Source organism: Eschrichtius robustus, chromosome 18, assembly GCF_028021215.1.
Source record: "Eschrichtius robustus isolate mEscRob2 chromosome 18, mEscRob2.pri, whole genome shotgun sequence".
Classification (NCBI taxonomy): Eukaryota; Metazoa; Chordata; class Mammalia; order Artiodactyla; family Eschrichtiidae; genus Eschrichtius; species Eschrichtius robustus.
The window spans coordinates 76,543,298-76,564,062 of NC_090841.1; the positions used below are offsets into that span (position 1 = coordinate 76,543,298).

Genomic DNA, 20,765 nt, shown 5'->3' on the forward strand with positions numbered 1-20,765 from the left:
GGTGCCAATATATGTTAGTATATCTCCTATCTCCCGTGTTATGCGAGACTTGGACATTGAGGGAGGTCAGCCTATGGAGAGAACGGTAATAAACACCATCCCTAGAACATAAGAAATTCCATCACAGCTTACTCATTAAACCTCTTCACTGTTAAGAATTGTATACAAAAATTAAGGTAGTGACAATCACTGAAGATGCTAAGAGCCATAGTCATCTTTGACGAGATAGCCCTGAAAAGCCACTGACTATATACAACCGGAGTGGAAAAGAACAGGCGGTAAATGTGTGTGTGCAAGTGTGTGCACACATAGCAGGGATATGTCAGTGACAGAAATACCTTCCAGGCTCAGTGGGTGCTCTGACACTTCCCTGAGAAAGATCAAACAGGCCTGGTAATAAATCACCTGTCCCCTCTTTTTACAAGAGGCATGCTTAAACACACGAGATCATTTATGAGTGGCTTACTTTCTTTCTCCTCAAAATATTGCTTGCAACACCTTGATGTCTTGATTTTTCATAAATTCTGTTGTGGGAAAACATCCCTTTCTGAGTCTAAAATTTTATTGCTACAAGTTATGATGATTTATGCAGGTAGAATCTCTCATTAGGCAAAAAAAATTTTCAACAAGACTTCATAAAAGAGCTTTACATCTAGCGTGCTTTCAGGGAGTTAATCTTACTGTCACAATGATTCAGAATGAATTGTGAGAATGTGATAGTCAATGGTTAAAGCATAATTTACCTTTATACACGTGAGTCAACCTTAATATGGGCTGAAACCTACTAAGAAAGAAGAATCATGTTTTAAAAATAGGGGGCCAGATGACCACTTCAATATAATGACCAAACTCACATTAAAAAAAGAAAAAAAGAATGATGTCAGAGTTCTAAAGATAAAACATAATTCCCTATTGTCTATATTAGCTTTACTTAAGCATTCTGATTTTTTTAAAAAAATGAGACTTCCTGGTCAAGAGATAGTGATAACATCTAATAAAAACATTCTGAGCCATGAAAAAACATGTGTTTGCATGAATTATTTCTAGCACACAATTTCTAGCCCACTCCCGAGTTTTTGACGGTCTTCATCATTGAAATATCTTTGTGGAGAGATGGAAATGTCTAGAGAGCGAAGGGTCAGAGTGGAAAGTTCACAGGGGGGAGGGCACACATCCCAGAAGCCTCGTGCTCAGTCTGCTGTCACTAATCGCCTGCAATGATATTAACGACCCAGTAATTGGGAGACCGCGGCACTGAAGTGGAAAACCTCCATCTGAGGCAGAGTTCACCTCTGGGTGGTAGGGCTTCACCAGTGACTGAATTAATGTTTGCTGACAGTTTAGAACATAACACTGTAGATGAGAAAATGCACCACTCTGATGGCATAATAGCTTAGATGGACATGATGTTATTTGCTTTGACCATCTAGAGACCAGTGGTAACCCCGGTAAAGTGCCCTGTCTGAATTTGCCCTACACATGAACCTAATTCTGTTCAGGGGACGTGTTCTATGCTCCAAGAAGCCAGAGCAATTTTCCACATGTTTGCTTCAATAAAAGAATACCTTCATCTCCTGGTTTAACATCAGGAACAAGGAAACTGGGTTACTCCACTAATGCAAAAAGCCATTGGCGAAGCAGGACTGTCTTTTAGCAACACACAGCCTAGCTCCTCTGTGAAGTGATCAATTATGCTCCTGACAGAAGTTCTGCCTGCCCATCCATCCATCCATCCATCCATCTACCCATCCATCCATCCATCCATCCATCTGCCCATCCATCCATCTATACATTTATCCACCCATCCACCCATCCATCCATCCATCCATCCATCCATCTGCCCATCCATCCATCTGCCCATCCATCCATCTATACATTTATCCACTCATCCACCCATCCACCCATCCATCCATCTACCCATCCATCCATCTATACATTTATCCACTCATCCACCCATCCACCCACCCACCCATCCATCCATCCATCCATCCATCCATCCATCCATCCATCCATCCATCCATCCATCTGCCCATCCATCCCTCCCTCCCTCCCTCCATCCATCCATCCACACAAACTGTAGCACTTGTACTTGGCTAAGGAAATTTGAAGTTTCTTACTACCTCTTTTGTACATTTGAGAGATTTTTATTATTTTTAATTTTACTATTTAGCCACTTCCCATTGAGGGGCTCAAAGTACATTTGACCCTTGAACAACATGGGGGTTAGGGGCACCAACACCTACCTAGTTGAAAATCCGAGTACAATTTATAGTCAGCCCTCCGTACCCGCAGTTATTCCATATCCACGGATTCATCCAACAGCAGATAGTGCAGTGCTGGAGTATTCACTACTGAAAAGAATCTGTGTGTAAGTGGACCCAAGCAGCTCAAACCTGTGTTGTTCAAGGGTCAGCTGTACTCGATAAAACACAAAGCATAGTCTTATTGAAGAAATGGAATTGATTGATAGTGGCTCTAAAAAGAAAAAAGAAAATTCAGGAGACCTGACAAATTGCTATTACAACCACCGTTAACCAATGGCCCTTTCTCCTTTCCTACTGCTCTGTAGAATTTCTTAGGTCAACTTTGGGGCACATGATTGAAGTTAGTTATACGTTACAACAAAGGACAGGGCCTCTGGCCCAACACGTCTGATACAAACACAGAGTTCTCTGATATCCAGTTCGAGTAGCATCCTTGCATCGCTATGTATGCACTATGTATGTACATATGCTCTCTTTACTGTCACTATGTATGTGACGTGTATGTACTCGTACTCTCTTTACCATACTCTGTAAGTAGTGTGCTTTGGACTAGACTATCTTTCCTCTTGCTTTGCATACATGTATATGCTTGGTGACCCAGGAGGCACTGTCATAAACTAATGACGTTGGTCTAAGGGCCTGACAACCCGGTTTGAGTTTTGCCCCTGACATTTCATGGCTGTGTGAACTGTACTAAACTACTCACACTTTCCAAGTTCTGTTTTCTCACAGTGATAAAAATTCCTCTGTCACCTGTCCCTTGAGACTGTAAAGTGACAGTCTCAAAGAGTGTGTGAGGCCATAACACTTCCCTCTAAGTGATCAAACACCCAGCCTGAGATTTCAGACTGTTAGGAACAAACGTGGGACTCTTAAAAACTATATAAATAAGTTTTCGCCAAGTAATCTTTTCATGTCTGTCTAATGACTCTTGGCTATTTCTTAAAGTACTTTATTTTGCTTTAAATTTTGATTTTCATGATAAATATTTAAAGGCTATTAAGAAAGAAACTCATTCTCATGCTTGTACAAAGAAGTCTCCAGGACTGTTCAGTTATTTACAAGTCTAAGTAAACTTTGAAAAAGCTGTAAATACAGGTGCTAGAGATATTAAGATGTATTTTATGAAACAGTAAAGGCAGTTTTATTCTGAGCAACTCCTAAATAATCCTTTTTTTTCCAAGGAATCGCCTTCATTTCTCATCTGCTCTTATTTTACATAGGAGGTTTTCAGTCTCTCCCCATTGCTTTAAGAACCAGTCATCTTGTCCGTTCATGAGTTATTTTGGGAATAAGGAATAGCGCTCACACGGCAATCTCTGTCTAGCTTTAAATGAGATAAGCTGTCACTACTGCCTAGGTGACGCCGTTGAATATGAACAGAGTCTCAATCTACAACAGCCTAATCCTCCTAAACCCTGACAGATACGGGATAAATATCCCAGTGGCCACGACTCCATCAGACCCGCGAGCCAGAAGCTTCTCAGCACAAGCTCCAATTGAGCAGAAGTTGAGATTTTATTCCTTAAAGTATAAAGAATTTAAGCTGTATTCATATTAAATTGAACAAGGAGCCTTACTGATATACTCTAGGAAAGAGCCTTCAATACAGTCAGAAAAGGATTTTATGTTAAGTTAAAAAATAATAGAAATTCGGGGGACTTCCCTGGTGGTCCAGTGGTTAAGACTCCGTGCTTCCACTGCAGGGGGTGTGGGTTCAGTCCTGGTCAGGGAACTAAAATCCCACAAGCTGCGCGGCACGGCCAAAAAAAAAGAAAAAGAAAAAATGATGCTTCTCATTACCAGACTAGTGAAATGATGTAGTGTCCCAGCTTGTCTCAGTGACAAGGCAACCCTGACATGTACTTTTTTCTCTAAAAGAATATTTATACTACATTGGAATGCTGCTGAAATGATCAATAAAAATAAACCTTTCCTTTGTGTAACAGGGAACAGAGAAAAGGCCCTGGCAAGGTTGGTGAGATGGTAAGTGGGGAAATGATTACATGTGTAGAAGTCTCCTCCCAGTCTGTCTCTTTTGGGTCTTAGGGAGGATCTGCTAACAAGCTTGGGCAATTCCACCAACAAAAAAATCGATAAATGCGTGTTTCTTGGTAAGGAAAGCCCAAGGACAAAAGAACTTTTATAACACTCCAAGAAGACAAAAAAGAGGGAAGATCTTATAATTAAGTTACGCAGCATTACTGAAACTTGGACAATCTCCGGAATTTCATTTTGTGGATGGCATTTCAAATAAGTGACACTTTTTGAGCCCATCTTCCCCGCCCGCCAGCTCTCAGGAGAGCACAGGCTGTCTCACACCAGCCCCCCACCTCACCTCCCCACAAAGAGACCCTCAGTTGTCCTTATTTGGTGCCAGCCGTGGAAGCAAGCACTTTACATACATCACCCCATTTAAATGCACATCATCCCCAGCTGACAGATGAAGAGACTGAGGCAGACTGGGTAAGTTACTTGCTGAAGGGCATTCAAGAACCGAGGTCTGCCTGACTTGGGACTCTCAGCTAACTACCATGTTCATCTGTCGCTCTAAGTGCTGTGTGTGTGTATCCTCCAAACACCCAAGATTCTGATGACCATTCTATTACAAAGCCAACCGTCATAGGTTAAAAATAAAAATGTGTTTAAATGCTTGAATTCACCAATGATATGCAAGGTATCGAACATAAATCCCCACCTCAAAGTCAGATAAGTGACAGGCTGATGTTGTAACATCCTTGAACTTGATGATGTTTAGTGATGGAAATGTAGATTTTGCTACCTTTATCATATAAATAATTCATTAATCAAAGCACATAATCACATTACAGAGGCCACACATATATTCTAAAATAAATCTAGGACTTCCCTGGTGGCTCAGTGGTTAAGAATCCGCCTGCCAATGCAGGGGACACGGGTTCGAGCCCTGGTCCGGGAAGACCCCACATGCCGCGGAGCAACTGAGCCCATGCGCCACAACTACTGAGCCTCTGCTCTAGAGCCCGCGAGCCACAACTACTGAGCCCGCATGCCTAGAGCCCGTGCTCCGCAACAGGAGAAGCCACTGCAATGAGAAGCCCGCGCACCGCAACAAAGAGTAGCCCCCGCTCACCGCAACTAGAGAAAGCCCGCATGCAGCAACGAAGACCCAATGCAGCCAAAAATAAATAAATTAAAAAAAAATAATTAAAAAAATAAAAGATATCTATATGTAAAAGTACATTTGAAACCTCCCGTAACCATTTTGCTAGGGAAAGGGCTTACAGTACATTCAGTATATTTTAGTGCCACTTGCTACACTTACTCGCAGAAATAAGTAAATCAAAAACAGAAAAGAAAAACACAAACAAACAAAAAAAGGAAAACAAACACTCAACAAAAATACAGGAATGGAATCTGCTGTTCTTCTGTTTTGATTCTTTAAGAATAGTGTTTCCTTATATTTGTGTGCAAGCATTTTTGCTCAGAAGTGGAGTTTATGTCTAAAAAACAGCAAAGCTGACTGAGGAGTTTTCTAATTTTATATGCTCTGATAAAATATTTTAGAAAAATTGCTTTGGAGAATGAAACCAGTGAAGGGCCTATGAAATGGTGACTCATTCAAATTCATTCAGTGTTTCTCAAGGAAGACTTTCCCAGGCAAGGAAAGCAAGGAGTGGCTTTTGGAAGGACCACTGTGAACACAGCAGGGTGTAGTTTCAGAGCAACGTTTAATCAAACAATCATTAGAAATGATGACTTTTAGACTATTCCACAAATCCATGTCTTGGCTACAGATTTGAGGTAAAATAATGTAAAAAGCCACACAAAGCTAAATTGGGAGGTGCCTCGGGCAATAAGGTGTTCTTTCTAACAGCTGGGCTGTGCCCATGGTTCACTTAAAAAGTATCCACACAGTGGCATTCATTTTCATCCATCTCTGACTCACATGATTTTGGTAGTGTGATGAAAACCTCTTTGTAGGTATTTTGCAAGGTTTTATGCTGAGGCTGGATGACCAACCCATGGAACCTTCGTACGGGTAGATACTGCGAAGGGCCCCCACACCAAAACTGCTGACTCATTCAGCTCCGGGTTATCACTTCTAAAAACAAACTGGAAACCAAGCACAGAAAGCGTCTACAAGAAAAGTTTTTGACACAATTATGTATGAAGGCGGAGAACACAGTTAGGAATGCTTGCCTTGTATTAACTGGTGTGTTTTTCTAAGACAGAGCTTCCCTTGACAATGGGCCACTTCAGAACAGATAGTTATTTTATAAACTTAAAAAAATGTTTAAAGACATGATCAAAATAACTGTAGGTTATATAAAATGTTTACTTTCTTTTTAAGGCAATGAAGAATCTGAATGTAATGAAAAACAGACCAAATGGTCGTACCATCCCCACCTTTGGATCATTTAATATTAGGAGATTTCATTATGCAAATTAAACCCAAGTCTAATGACTGAAACGGGTCACTTGAAAAAGTCAATTCTCAACATTAAGAAATCCCATATATACCATTTTGCCACATGTCAAAGCAAATAATCATCTAGGAGAAAAACGAATGAGGATGCATGTCATTTGGTCGTGTCATTTCCTAGGGGAATTTAGTGGATACTCGGTAGGTTCAAAAATACACTCCCAATTTAAAATTAATAATGACTTCTAAAACTTAAAAGTGTGATGCCTGTATTTTAAATCTGGTAACACTACAAATCAAATTCACTGTCTTTAAAGAGTTTACAGCAGATCCTGTCCATTCAATTGGAGAAGAGCCACCCTGACAAGAGATCCCATACTGGATGTGTATGTCTAACCATAAAATGGTTTGGAACTAGAGACTTCCATCATTAGCCAGAATAACAACAACAACAACAACAGTAAAAGCAGTTTCTAGAGAAGAAATCAAAATTCAAAGAAATGAAGTGACTTCCTCGTTAAGCTCACACAGCAGGATTAGAACCCAGGTCTCTGGGCTCCTGGAATCAGTTCATCTAGGGAATGACCGAACAACACCAATTCCAATTCAGTCCATTGGCAACTTGGACTGTTCCTCTCTGGGGTTATGAAGCACTGCTCCAAACTATCACCTCTCTTCTTCCCTCCTATGGAAAGAAACCAGGACACAATAACGATGCCGTTCATACTAATACTCTTGGTTATGAAGGTGCTCACTAGCTAGACAGGAAGATTTGGAGTTAAACACGTGTAATATACTTTGTAGCAACTCAAAAATACCAACATTGCTAACTCAAAGTTGAAGTGGTGATTTGCAGTGTCAAGGGCAGTGTTCCATCTTGCCACCTAGTGTAGTACTGTTTTAAGTGGCGTGTCACCCTGTGTGTATGTGTGAGTGATCACTGGCTGTGGAAAGCAGTGACTCTGAAAAATCTCTTAATTGTCTGGGTGCCTTGTGATTCTCGAAGAAGCAATGGAAAGTCAACATTAACTTTTTCAACTCTCTTGAGAATTGTACTTCTCATCCTTCATTTCCTTTCCAGGGAAAGCTGTCCATCCACTGGCTTTGCTGGAGGATGGGTGGGAAATAGGGCCTGCATTTCCCAAAGTATCTGAGGTGTCTTCCTATGTCTGTGACGTGGCGCAAGTCTTTCAACTCTGTGCTCTGAGTCTCCCTGGGCTCCCGGCCACCCTCTGAGCCCTGGGCCCTTCCCCATCCAGCCTGTAACAACCACCCAACCAGCAGCATTCAAACTTGAAACCCTCATCTCTATTTTAAGAACAATTCTTTTATCCCGGGCTACCACGTGCTTTTCCGTGGTAAATCACACCTCCAGGGAAGGTTCTGGAGGTCGGCGTAGCTCAGCTACCTGCTGGTAAACCTGTTACTGAGCCTAACGATGAGTTTTCAAAGAAAGAAAACTGAGATGTGCCGTTATTGTGTGGATTAATATTATAATTATAAATTAAATTGTGCTTCTAAATACAAACCCGTCAGGTGTGGATAATAAGTCGTTATCACGTGCTCACTCCATCAGACACAAAGATGCTGATAAGCCAGGTATTTATTTGCATTTCTTGCATATCATTTCAGACTAAACCCACAATGTTTGCTGAAATCCCACTTGCATTCAGGGGGAACTTAGGGTCCACAAAGCCATCTGCATGAAGTCACAAGCTAAAGGAAGAGGAGGGACCTGGGTCTGGTGGCTTACCTCCCTGAAGAGCCAGTCGGCAGCTAGGGCTGCAGGCACAGTTTTAGAGACGTATTTAACTCTGAGGAACATCTATCTTCAGGCACCCCCTCGTCCTTTTTCCCACCCTATTCAGGGGTCTTAACCTGCTTAATGAATTCAGTAGGGTGGGTTTCAGCTCCCTATAAATGCTATGCTAAAAACATTAGCATCCTGGTAAACAGTCCTACTTACAAAGCCTTTTTTTTTTTTTTTTTAAAGACACTGTTGGACTTCCAAAAGCTTAAGGTTTCCATTTATTTTGCCTAATGACTATTTTATATTTTCAAAGATTTCCCTCTTACTTCATACACTTTACCACCCCATCTGCTTGTCCCATCCCTCAAAAGACTTTTATTTTCATTTTATGATCATTGTGCTTTTAAATCTATAATTCACCACTTTCTCTTTTTGTTACTTATTCTCACTAAGCCACTCTCTGTACATCACGTTGGTTTAAAACTACGTTTTCAGCCTCTGTGGCATTTCAGGTTCACAGCAAAGAACAAGGATTAGATGGCTATGACCATCTTTGTTTTAATTACTAATGAGTGTAATAAAAAATAGAAGATAAGTATATTGTTGAGTATTTAATAAGTAGTCAATGAATTATTGATTTTACACTCTCAAGAGCAGCTAGGAGGTAGAGAAAGCCAGAGTTTCAACCTGATCACCCAGAGATGGGAGAGCACACCCAGTAGACAGCAGCTCAGTACCTCTGATGACCTGGAGCTCATCATGACGAGTGAGTGCAGACTCCCACCAAAGAAACCAAGAAAAACCATTTCATTGCTTGCCTGATGTGAACAGCTATCCTAGTCACCCAGACTGCACTCTGACAGACCCTGGGCCTGGAACAATCCTAACTCTGTGCCAGCTCCTGACCTGCACCTAGTAGGCACGTGTTTCATCGGATTTCACAGCCTCAGGAGTGAACAGTAGCTCATATAGGACCCAAAGGATACACAGTATCTGTCCCTTAAACAATGTGTCAAATTATTGTATAGGTAAATTAGAAAGTAATTCATTGAACAAACCCAAGTTTTTTCTTATTCTTCCAAACTGGTTTTCATGCACCCATGTACTAGTGTGGGTTGTCTGTAACTCCCATTCTTGGAACCTACAAGATCCATGAGGAATGGGTACCATTTTACCATCTTGTTCACTGTTGAACCCCTAGCACTTATGCAGTTTCTGGCACAGAGTAAATACTAAATGAATGAGTGAATGGATGGACGCGTGGATGGATGGATGGATGAATAGATGAATGGATGGATGAAGAGAAAAGTCATTGCACAAGATTCACCTATCAAAATCTCACCAATGGTTCTTAAAAATGGTTTTGTCAGTAGAGATGCTGAATATATTCATATATATCCACTTATTTCAATACTACAAAAACTCTAGGAGGCTTTTTCTCTTTGGGTATTTATGTTAATGAGTAGTACTAGTACAGGGGGTCCCTCATTCAATTAAGGCTTCTTTAAAAAACTTTTCAGCAACTATTCCCACCAACTTATTTGCCACAGTAATAATTTTAAGGAAACAAAATTTGATACAAACCTATTTAGCTTATCCTAATTTCTATAAAATAAATGAATAGAATTATACTTACATATAATGTAATAATCTCTGTTCTTCTGAAATTCTAGACCCCAGAGGTTAGGGCTGAATTCTTGGAACTTGATAGTGAATTTTACATCTTGATCTGGTCTGGCACAGTTGAGGAGAGGGGTATTTTCCTTCTTAATAGTGCATCTGTCTGCTTGGTCTTTATCCACCATATAAACTTTATAATATTCATACTGGCCAACAGTTTTAGAGTCCACTTTGGGGCAAATAATATCCAATTTGTCTCCTATCTGTGGGTACAGTACCAGTCCTTGTCCGGGTAGAAATCTAAAAGCATAAAAAAAAGCGCCATTGAGTTGATAAAAAATTAACAGCATTAATGATAATGACAATATAGCCAGACAACATCAAGAATTCCAAACTACAATTTTATAGAGCCACACTTTTATTGACCAAACATATCTGAGTTCAGATCAGCATGGGATGAGTGTATTTAGGAATTAAGCTTTAAAGAAAAAAAAAAAAGAAAAAGAAAGAAACCACACTCCTGACTTTACCCAGTAGGATCAAGTCAACCTACTGACATTCCTTTACCACCCCCTCGCTTGTAATATTTCAGTGCTCCTTTGTGTAACTTCACAATGACTTTTCCTTGGTGGTGAGTCAGACCTTCCCATCTGTTCGTTATTTTTGAACCACTGGCAGCCTCAGTTTATTGGGCATGCCACAGAAAGACGGCAGCAATTCCAGGAAACAGTGGATGCACTAAGACTTTGTTGTTCTGTTAGTTTCCATTTGCTGTTGATGTTAATTAACAGACAAGTTTCATCAAGAATGTTTCAAATTACTTATCATAATTAGTCAGTCACTGATCAAATAATGGGTTTTTTTATTACCCCGAACAAAAGAAACGTTTTACAAACCCATAAAAGACAACCAGAAATAATTAGTTGGAGTATTGAGTCAGCTGCAAGATGAAAAGTCCCCGACTCGCGAAGACAGCAACTACTGTCCCTGTCCTTGCCCCACAAACTTTTCTTCCCCCCTCGAGATGTATTTGCTCCAATTAATTCTTAGAAGCAAATCTTTTTTTTTTTTAATTAATTAATTAATTTATTTTTGGCTGTGTTGGGTCTTCGTTTCTGTGCGAGGGCTTTCTCTAGTTGTGGCAAGCGGGGGCCACTCTTCATCGTGGTGCGCAGACCTCTCACTATTGTGGCCTCTCTTGTTGCGGAGCACAGGCTCCAGACGCGCAGACTCAGTAGTTGTGGCTCACGGGCCTAGTTGCTCCGCGGCACGTGGGATCTTCCCAGACCAGAGCTCGAACCCGTGTCCCCTGCATTGGCAGGCAGATTCTCAACCACTGCGCCGCCAGGGAAGTCCCGAAGCAAATCTTGAACCCAAACTACTGACACACTATCCCCTTAATGCTTACAGTTCTCAGCCCCCTCCTCCCCCTTCTCTTTTTTCCCAGCCATGCTGCTGAAAGATCTTTCCTAATGGGGAGTTCCTCTGAGAAACTGAAACAAGAGCTTCCTAATGAACATCCTTCTACAAGTGCTAACACTAAAAACACACTTAGAAATCCCATCTTGTTCCTTCCGAAGGAGCCAAGCCTGCAGGCTCATTAAAATATTAAAGCCAGAGAACAAAGCATCACGTCTGAATCCTTCCAATCCAACCTCTTACTGAACCAGGGAAGCCCACCACCCATGACGATGAATGGGTCATAATTCACAGAGAGAGAGAGGAGAGAGAGGGAGAGAGAGAGAGGGAGGGAGGGGGAGAGAGAGAGAGAGAGAGAGAGAGAGAGAGGGAGGGAGGGAGGGAGGGAGAGGGAGGGAGGGAGGGAGGGGGAGAGAGAGAGAGAAGGAGGGAGGGAGGGAGGGAGAGAGAGAGAGAGGGAGGGAGGGATGGAGAGAGAGAGAGAGGGAGGGAGGGATGGAGAGAGAGAGGGAGAGAGAGAGGGAGAGAGGGAGAGGGAGAAAACCAGGATGATGGGCATCGCCAATTTCAAATTGATACTGAGGGAACAGATGATGATGAATGCTAATGAACAGTATTAATTTTTCTGAAAAGTGCATGAGGTTGATTATGAAGCATCATAGAACATAACAGAAATTACACTACAGATTTATACTAAAAACCAATACTCTTTATGGCAGGGAAAAAAAATACATGAACACAGTGGCTTGTCACTCTTCCTTGGGAATGTGTTCTTTTACAATCCCAAAGGGAGGGCGGCCCCCTTTCTTTCTTATTTTTTTTTAAACTGAGCTTGCTAAAGCAAGGATATATGACATTTATTAAAAAAAAAAAAAAAGTTAAAAAAGAAAAGTGAATGAGAATCACCTAACAAAATCTTTCTGTGAAGTAGAACTCAAAATGACTATTTTTTATAACAATGAGAAATTTCAGACAATCATGTGTGCACCCTTACAGAATTCTCTAGAACTGTAAACAAATGTAGATCACCGCTTAGTAAGAGCCTCTCTGTGACCTTCTTGGCCATTTCTGCAGTTTTCTGGGGAGGCGCATGGGAAATTCAACTCCAGAGGACTGAAGGCCTCCAGGGTCTTCTCCCTGCCCCCCGAAGGCCAGTGGTCTCCATCATCTTTGTGGTTGAAGCACAGCTCTGGTTTCTGATGAACAGACTGAAGGACTGAATCTGAATGTCTGAGGCTTTTTGGTCTTTGCCCCACGCCCCCGTGCCCCAGGGATTCTGCTGGGCTTGGGAAGCAGGGGCAAAGTGCCTGGCAGTCGATATAAATTAGATACGGTGCGTGTTACACGGCTCACCGTCCTGACACATCCTTCTCCTCATGTCTTACTCCTCGACCTTCTTAGGAAATCTTCACTGCATCCGAGAACCAGAGGCCAGCTCCTGCCTGGGGTTTCCCACCCCCGTTCCAAACATCTTCTCTCCTAAACCGGCTCCTTTACCAGCCGGCACAGAGCAAGCACCACATGCTGGCTGTCGTGAAAAGTGTTCCTGAATCACAACAGAAGTCTGCAGCCTGGACACCGGTACCTGCCTCTTCTCAGCTCTGATCTCCACACTGAGCGACTTTCACCCTGGACCACCTCCCCCGGGGGCCTACCCAGGCTTCAGACATCAGGATCCTGAGCAGCCAGATGGACCCATCTTCTTGTCCATCCATGCAATTCCTCTAAGAGAATGCATCAGACCTGCCCTCACCCCCAAGCTGTGCATCGTCTTTGCACATCTTAGAATTCTCCCACGTCACACCTACGTCTGAAGCTCAGCTCACCAAGCTCTTTCGTCATTCAAAATGCTCCCAAGATCCTGTCTCCTTCACGAAGATTATTTTTTCCTGCTTAACCAAAGACTCACTGTTGATTTCCTCCCCGCCCACGTGAGAACCTCATGACTCTCTCTTCACTCATGAAATCCAAGTTCTAGTTTTTGCTGGGGCTGATGGGGTCAAGTCAAGAACAGAGGACACATGGGCTGGTTTGGCTACAAGGATCTCTGAACTTCAGTCTGTATTTTCAGAAGGTACTAATCACCCAAAAAGCTTTAAGGGTCAGTGACAGGGGAGCAATGTATGCGGAGGGGTTAACCCGTGGGATGGCTTTTCAAAATAAAAGAGAAAGGGAGGAATCTCAATTTCAATAAGCGCATTTGATACTCATAAAAAGTGAATCCTGATAAAACCCACTATTCCTAATGCTTTGAAAAGCATTAGTTCACTTTTCAGAAGACACTGTGGCAAAAAGTTAGGCAAGGATTTGCTCCTTCACCGTGAAAAATGGTTTCGAGAGAACAAACATATGGACACCAAGGGGGGAAAGCGGGGGCAGTGGGGGGGTGGGATGAATTGGGAGATTGGGGTTGACATATATACACTGATAGCTGTAAAATAGATAACTAAAAAAAAAAAATTTTTTTTTTGCTTCTGTATTTAAATCCATATAAAAGAACCCAATATTTGAGTGCTTTAGAAGTTTACTTTTTAAGCGTATATAGGTATACAGACATACAAGCTGGTTAGCACACCAGTCTCTTTAATTGCTGACATTATGGTTTCTCAGTAGACAAAGGCTGTGGTTGAGCTGAGAGCCCAAATTGTAGGTTTCTTACGTTATCACTAAGTACATCAAGCCCAGAAGTCTCTTTGCTCCCCAGGAGCCTTCACAGTTTTTTTTTTTAATTGAGATATAGTTGATTTACAATACTATATTAGTTTTAGGTGTACAACATAATGATTGAAAAATTTTAAAGTTCTCCATTTAAATAATATTAATAATTATTATTATATATAATAATCATATAACATATACTATAATAAATACTATTAATATTGATTGTTATATAATTAATTATACATATAATTGATTATATTATATATAATACTTATTATAAAATATTGGCTCTATGCCCTGTGCTGTACAATATATCCTTGTAGCTTATTTTATACATAATAGTTTGTACCTCTTAATCCCCTGCCCTGACCTTGCCCCTCCCCCCTCCCTCCCCCCACTGTAACCACTAGTTTGTTCTCTGTATCTGTGAGCCCGTTTCTTTTTTGTTACATTCACGAGTTTGCTTTGTTTTTTAGATTCCACATATAAGTGATCACATACAGCATTTGCCTCTGTCTGACTTATTTCACTAAGCATGATACCCTCCAGGTCTACCAACGTGCTTCACAACATGGGAGCAAACAGAGTAATGTGAGTGCAACAACTAAGGCACCTCCACACCAGATGCTCTGAGTGACAGAAAACTAGGATCTGGATCGTCAGGACTTTACAATCTAGCTTCCTGAGGGCAGGCAGGTCCCACGTGCGGCTGACTCAGTACCGAACGCCCAAGGTCTGACATCTGGTAGATGCTTAAAATATGAAAGAACAATGGCAGCTAAGATACACACAATAAATTTAAGTCAAATTTAGTGCCACGAACTATCGATATTTGCAGATCATAGGCACGGAAGGAATTCTGAAGATAGGATGAGCTCGAGTTGGGATGGGGGTTGCTGAGAGCAGAGCGGAATCACCTCCGGTATGATGGTGCTTCTGGACAGCAAGGAGCACTGCGGATGGAGTTTTGGACCCGTTCTCTCAGGATTTATGAATATTGGCAGTTTTCTGGAATCCCTTCCTAGTTAAAATGCAAAGCAATTCACCACCTCCAGAAGCACTAATAACAGAAGCACTGGTGCTTTCGAGCACTTACTCTTCGCTAAGCACTGATCAAAGCACCTTCCACCACTGTCTTCATTCAGTCCCTGTACATGTTGGCTTGACACGCAAACCAGATGAAGACACGCCAGGCCAAAGGTGAGATACGACAGGAAAAGCCCCTTTGCCTGCACACTTCTCAGCTCTCGCTGCGTCACATTAAAGCATATATCTGGTTTGGGGAAATGCAGCTTTTCCTAAATTGAGCTTTTCATAGACAAGCCATGAAGTTAAGGGAAATTAAGAGAAAGTCCAACCACATGCAGGCATCTGCCCAGGCTTCAGAGATCAGGATACTCAGGCCAGATGGATCCATCTTCTCGTCCATCACAAGGGCGGCCATCTGCTACCCCTGCCATGTCCTGGGAAGCCAAGGACCAAAGGGTGAGGAAGACACTTACCACACATGGAACTTGTGTTTTAAATGTAATATTACAGATGGATCCAGACGATTCATGAGAATTGCAGAATGTACATGGAAAGGAAACGGGGTGAATTTTTTAATAATATCATTTTCGAATGGAAAGCAATGCGTCCTATAGGTTAAAATCCAGCCAGTAACCAAAGAGTTCTATTTCTGAAGCCAGGTCACTTATATTTGGATTTTGTTACCTCAGGATTGCTCAGAGGCTTTAACAAGTCAGACCACATAGCACATCTATGCCCTGAATATTTGGTAATAGTCAATAAGACTTGTCTTATTATTGACTTTGGAAATGTTTTTCTTTTTTTTTTTTTTTTTTTAAAGAATAATTAGGGTGGTGACAACTAGCTAATTTTCAATTACTACACTGACTCTGCCTAGTGAATATGCAATGCAGATTTCTTTTTGTATGAGGAGATAATGTCCATTTTTGTGGCCAAAGACACCTAGAGGAAAATGCCCATGTTTGTAACCCATACCACAGAGGTGAGGTTTTCTGTTAAACCACATCCAAAATAAAAAAAGTGGTCAGAAGTCTTCTTTAATAATATCTGCTGGGTTTTTTTTTTGTTTTTTTAAAAATTTTTATTTATTTATTTTTGGCTGTGTTGGGTCTTCGTTTCTGTGCGAGGGCTTTCTCTAGTTGCGGCGAGCGGGGGCCACTCTTCATCGCGGTGCGCGGGCCTCTCACTATCGCGGCCTCTCTTGTTGCGGAGCACAGGCTCCAGACGCGCAGGCTCAGTAGTTGTGGCTCACGGGCCCAGTTGCTCCGCGGCACGTGGGATCTTCCCAGACCAGGGCTCGAACCCGTGTCCCCTGCATTGGCAGGCAGATTCTCAACCACTGGGCCACCAGGGAAGCCCTATCTGCTGGTTTTTAATTCAAAACAAAAAACCAAGGAGACTCACAGTGCCTCTTGTCTTATACAGGAGAGCGGACACAGGAGGCCAGATCCCTTTCTGGGCCACGTACTCAAAGTCTGAGCAAGTCACCCTGCTGTGCTCCTGGGACGCGGAAGCTGCATCTTCCTCCCCATCAAGAGAGTCTGGGGTCAGGACTGCTTCCTGGGCATTGGTGCTGTGGTTTTGTGTCTCATGTCTCTCACTGGAGGGCTTCCCTGGGATGCCACAGCAGTGGGGTGTGCTGAGCAGAAATAGGCAACTCCTATGGTTTTTCCCAGTGAATCATTCCCAAGTAAGACAATAAGACGTGATGACTCTGAACTAAATCCAGAGACAGTATAACATGGAATAAAATGGAAACTCTGAGTAGGGTTTCCAAAGTTTCCCTGCCCGAAACGAAGTGTTTTTTTTTTTTTTTTTTGGGCCGTACCACGTGGCAGGCAGGATCTTAGTTCCCCGACCAGGGATCGAACCTGCGCCCCCTGCAGTGGAAGCTCAGAGTCCTAACCACTGGACCGCCAGGGAAGTCACTGAAATGAAATGATTTGATATTAGAATCTGTTTTTACCTTCTGATTACCTATCAACCTGAATCCAAGTTTTTAAAAGTTATTCACCAAACTAGATTCTAATACTTCCACAGGGAATCAACCTAATAACACACATTAGACTTTAATCTTTAATAATCTAAATTAGATCTCTAATAATCTCAATTAGACATTTCAACTTTATATTCATCTTTGTAGGAACTTCTAAAATAATACAGCCATATGTGACACAACATTCTTTTTTTAAAATCTATTTTGTTGGAGTTGATTTACCATGTGTTCATTTCTGCTGTACAGCAAAGTGATCCAGTTATACATACATATACATTCTTTTTCAGATTCTTTTCCATTTTGGTTTATCACAGGATATTGACTAGAGTTCCCTGGCGACACAATATTCTTTAATGTTTTAACCCACTCTAAGAACACATGCTTTGTTTCAAAAACTAGCATAATATGCATTTAAAGCCAAAACCTGCCACTTAAAGAGTTCAGGGGTCACGACACACAATTGTCTTTGACTGATCAGAACATCACATGTTTTGATCTCAAGTCTGGACCCTTCTGTCGACCAGCATTGCATCCCCAGGTGTCACAGGGTAAATCAGATGGGGGCAATGGTTGCTTGATTGACTTCTGAACCTGGCCCGATGGAACAGCAAGATCCACGGGAGCCAGGAGCTGAGATGCTTGGGGCCCGCTGGGTAGTGGAGCCACAGCTGCTCTCCCCAACCCCCCATGGATGCCCCATTTTCCTTGCTTCTCTTTTTTCCCCTTCCCGTTCCTGCACCTGCACCTGATCATAACATATGCACACAGTCATTTTGTGCAACGACTTCTTACACTTTTCTTCAAGGTTGCCAAAAATATGTAGGTGAACCAGGAAGAACAGCCAAATCACTATGGTCCCTTGATGCTGAAAGTCTGTGAAAGGAGATTTGAAGTAAGAAGTCCTTGTTCTCCTGAGGGAAATACTACGTGGAGATATATAATTGAAGGATATGCCAAACTACCATATAAACAAGGGCAAATCAATATATTGTAGCCAAATGCAAAAATATCAAACTGGCACAGAACGAAAGAGATCAGAATGAAAGGATGTAGACAGGAATGACCACTTTCTGTGTCCAAACAAATAACTGGGTCACGTAAACCCCCTCCAGACAGACATGGTCACAGTGCTTCTCATTTAAAGAGTGTCAGCTCAGATCCAGAGCCATTTCTGTGCACTGTTGTACACGTACAACTGTAATATCTATTTAAATATCTAGTATTTCTGCGTACTTATGCCAGGTATCATCCGCCTGAGAAACAGGACCATCTTACTCACGTAACAGGACCAGTGCAAATCCTGCCAATGTGCAAATTGGGGGGAAAGAGACCTACAGATGCTGCTCTTCTCCCTCTGGAGCAAACTGCTAAGCAAAAGAAGATTCAATGTCTGAGTGAACAGACTTTACTTTTCCATGGAGAACTGATTTCTCCTTTCGTTTCAAAACTCCATCATTAGAGTACATGATTATTTTAAGTAAATGGCTAAGTTCAGTTGAAAATATACACACATACACAGCAGGTGGTGTGTTGTTCTGCTCATTTTGCTGGCGATACACACACAGATTTGGTCAGACACGGAGCCTTTATCTGCGGCTGCTTTGGGCTACTGGATGGTAGACTTGGGGTAATTTTTAGCTTTCTGTATTTTTTCATAATTTTCTGCAATAAACATCCAATGCTTTTGCGATCAGATTGGAACATTACGTTTCAATGTACAGTTTCAAAGAACAAACCATCGTGTTCTTGAGCAATCTTTCATCACTCTGGTTTAAAACAGAATATTCAAGGCCGGTAGACTTTTTAAACTGTTTTGTGATGTATTTTCTGAGAATGCAACTAAATAAAATTCTTCTTCTCTGAATTGTGGTCTATTTAACAAATCAATTCTTGACTCTACAAAAGCTGTAGTAACACACAACTAGTTTATTCAAATAGATGAAAAATATGGGGTACAGTTTATGCTTTATCATTCAACTGCACAGATCTGGGAGTTGGCTAACATTTCAGGGACCCTGAATCCCAGCTTTAGGAACAAGTTTATTACCCTAGCAGTTGGCACACCCCAAATTATACCAAAGAATAGGTTTATTATCAAGCCAGAGTTCTGTATTAAGTACACTTTGAGTTTACCACACTTTGGAAAACATGCACTTTTCCCAGAAAATGCTTTTAGTTTTAATTAAATGTCAAAGGCTGCGGAGGAAGAGCAGTCAGTTTGTAAATTGGTTCGTCTGAGATTCTGAAGGAGGACAAGCCACTGCTGCTTTGCTGTCACTGAGGCTCATCTTCCCAGTTCCTTCCTGACAAAAGACGCTCGCCGCTAGGAATGAGCCCAAACCCTTGACCCCATAACCTCCCCATGCACTTGGGGCCTTCCAGCTCTATGTGGAGCTAACACAGCATTAACACAGAAGCCCGAGATTCCTTTCAGAAATGCTCTGTACACTTGGGAACATAAATCCCCCAGAAAAAAAAATGACTTACATTCACAAGTATGTGAATCTGATGGCATATTTCATAAACAGGCAGGATACTTGGGCTTGCCTTACTTCTGTTTAATGTTAGATTGCTGCTATGGCTTAATAAGATCAACTCCAAATGCCCCAAACAGAGGAGTTTGTCATAAATGAATAAAACTGGGGCCCAAGAAAGACTCAGGTAATATCGGCCATAAGAAATACTGGGGGAAACAATTTTTCTGTTTTTGTGGATAGCACTTTACTGCCCCCTTTTGCACTTTCATATCAGAACAAGTTTCTGCCCAAACTTATTCTGAAACCAGAGAGATAGTGGGGTGTCGCTATACGGGTGTCAGGCGGATACAGAATTAGGTTACCAGACACCACGCTTGGAGGAACAAGTAATTACCTTAAAACTTCAAGTAAATGCACCACTATCTTCTCAGTGGCTTTAAAGCTCCAAGAAATAAGGTAGTAATTGGAGGCTTTAATTGGCATTTTCTGCTGTATGGGTGCTGGGACGATTGTCTGTTTTCACAGGTGCCCCTTCTTTCACACTTTTCTAAAAACAAATATCATCTGCAACATGAAACTGATGTATTCAAGGAAAAGAAGAGGTGCCTAAAAGCAGGCTCTACAATTTAGACCATTACAGGGTTCCAAATCTGAGAGCTGAGAGTGGGGGGCAGGGTGCATTTCAAACTTCACACCGACAAGCAGCATCTTTTCAAGGCAAGGAAAGATGAGAAGCACTGAAGTTCACAGGTGTTGTGAGCCTCTAGGTCCCTGATCCGGTTTTGCAACTCTGCCCGGGGAGGTGGCCTCTTCATCTGTGCAGACACTTGAAAGAACCGTAAACTGCAGCATGAAGCAGAGTTTTATTTATAAAATTCTGATCTGCAGGGACAGCGCTCAGGGGCCCCATTCTTGGCCCAATGACCTTCACCTGCACTGGGCAGTCTGTGTGCCCTGAGGTGTATCCTTCTATTTCAACTTAATCCATTTCCCTCTGTCATTCTACAATTACCATACAAGTCAAAATAATATCAAATTTCACAGCCTACAATGCTGCACAATGGAATGGAAGCTGACTCCTTGTGATGCTAATCCTGTTTGTTATTTGCGATATAATGCTCAAAACACTGGTGGCTAAAGTAAA

General features: G+C 41.8%; 1 protein-coding gene across 1 annotated transcript in view; it reads right to left on the bottom strand.

Annotated features, from left to right (window-relative positions):
* The window catches only part of EFNB2 (ephrin B2), a 46,884-nt gene that overhangs the window by 13,108 nt on the left and 13,011 nt on the right, over positions 1-20,765 (bottom strand). Inside the window, exon 2 of the mRNA XM_068526803.1 lies at positions 10,056-10,339. Coding sequence (XP_068382904.1) covers positions 10,056-10,339 — 284 coding nt within the window. The remainder of the gene's footprint in view (positions 1-10,055; positions 10,340-20,765) is intronic.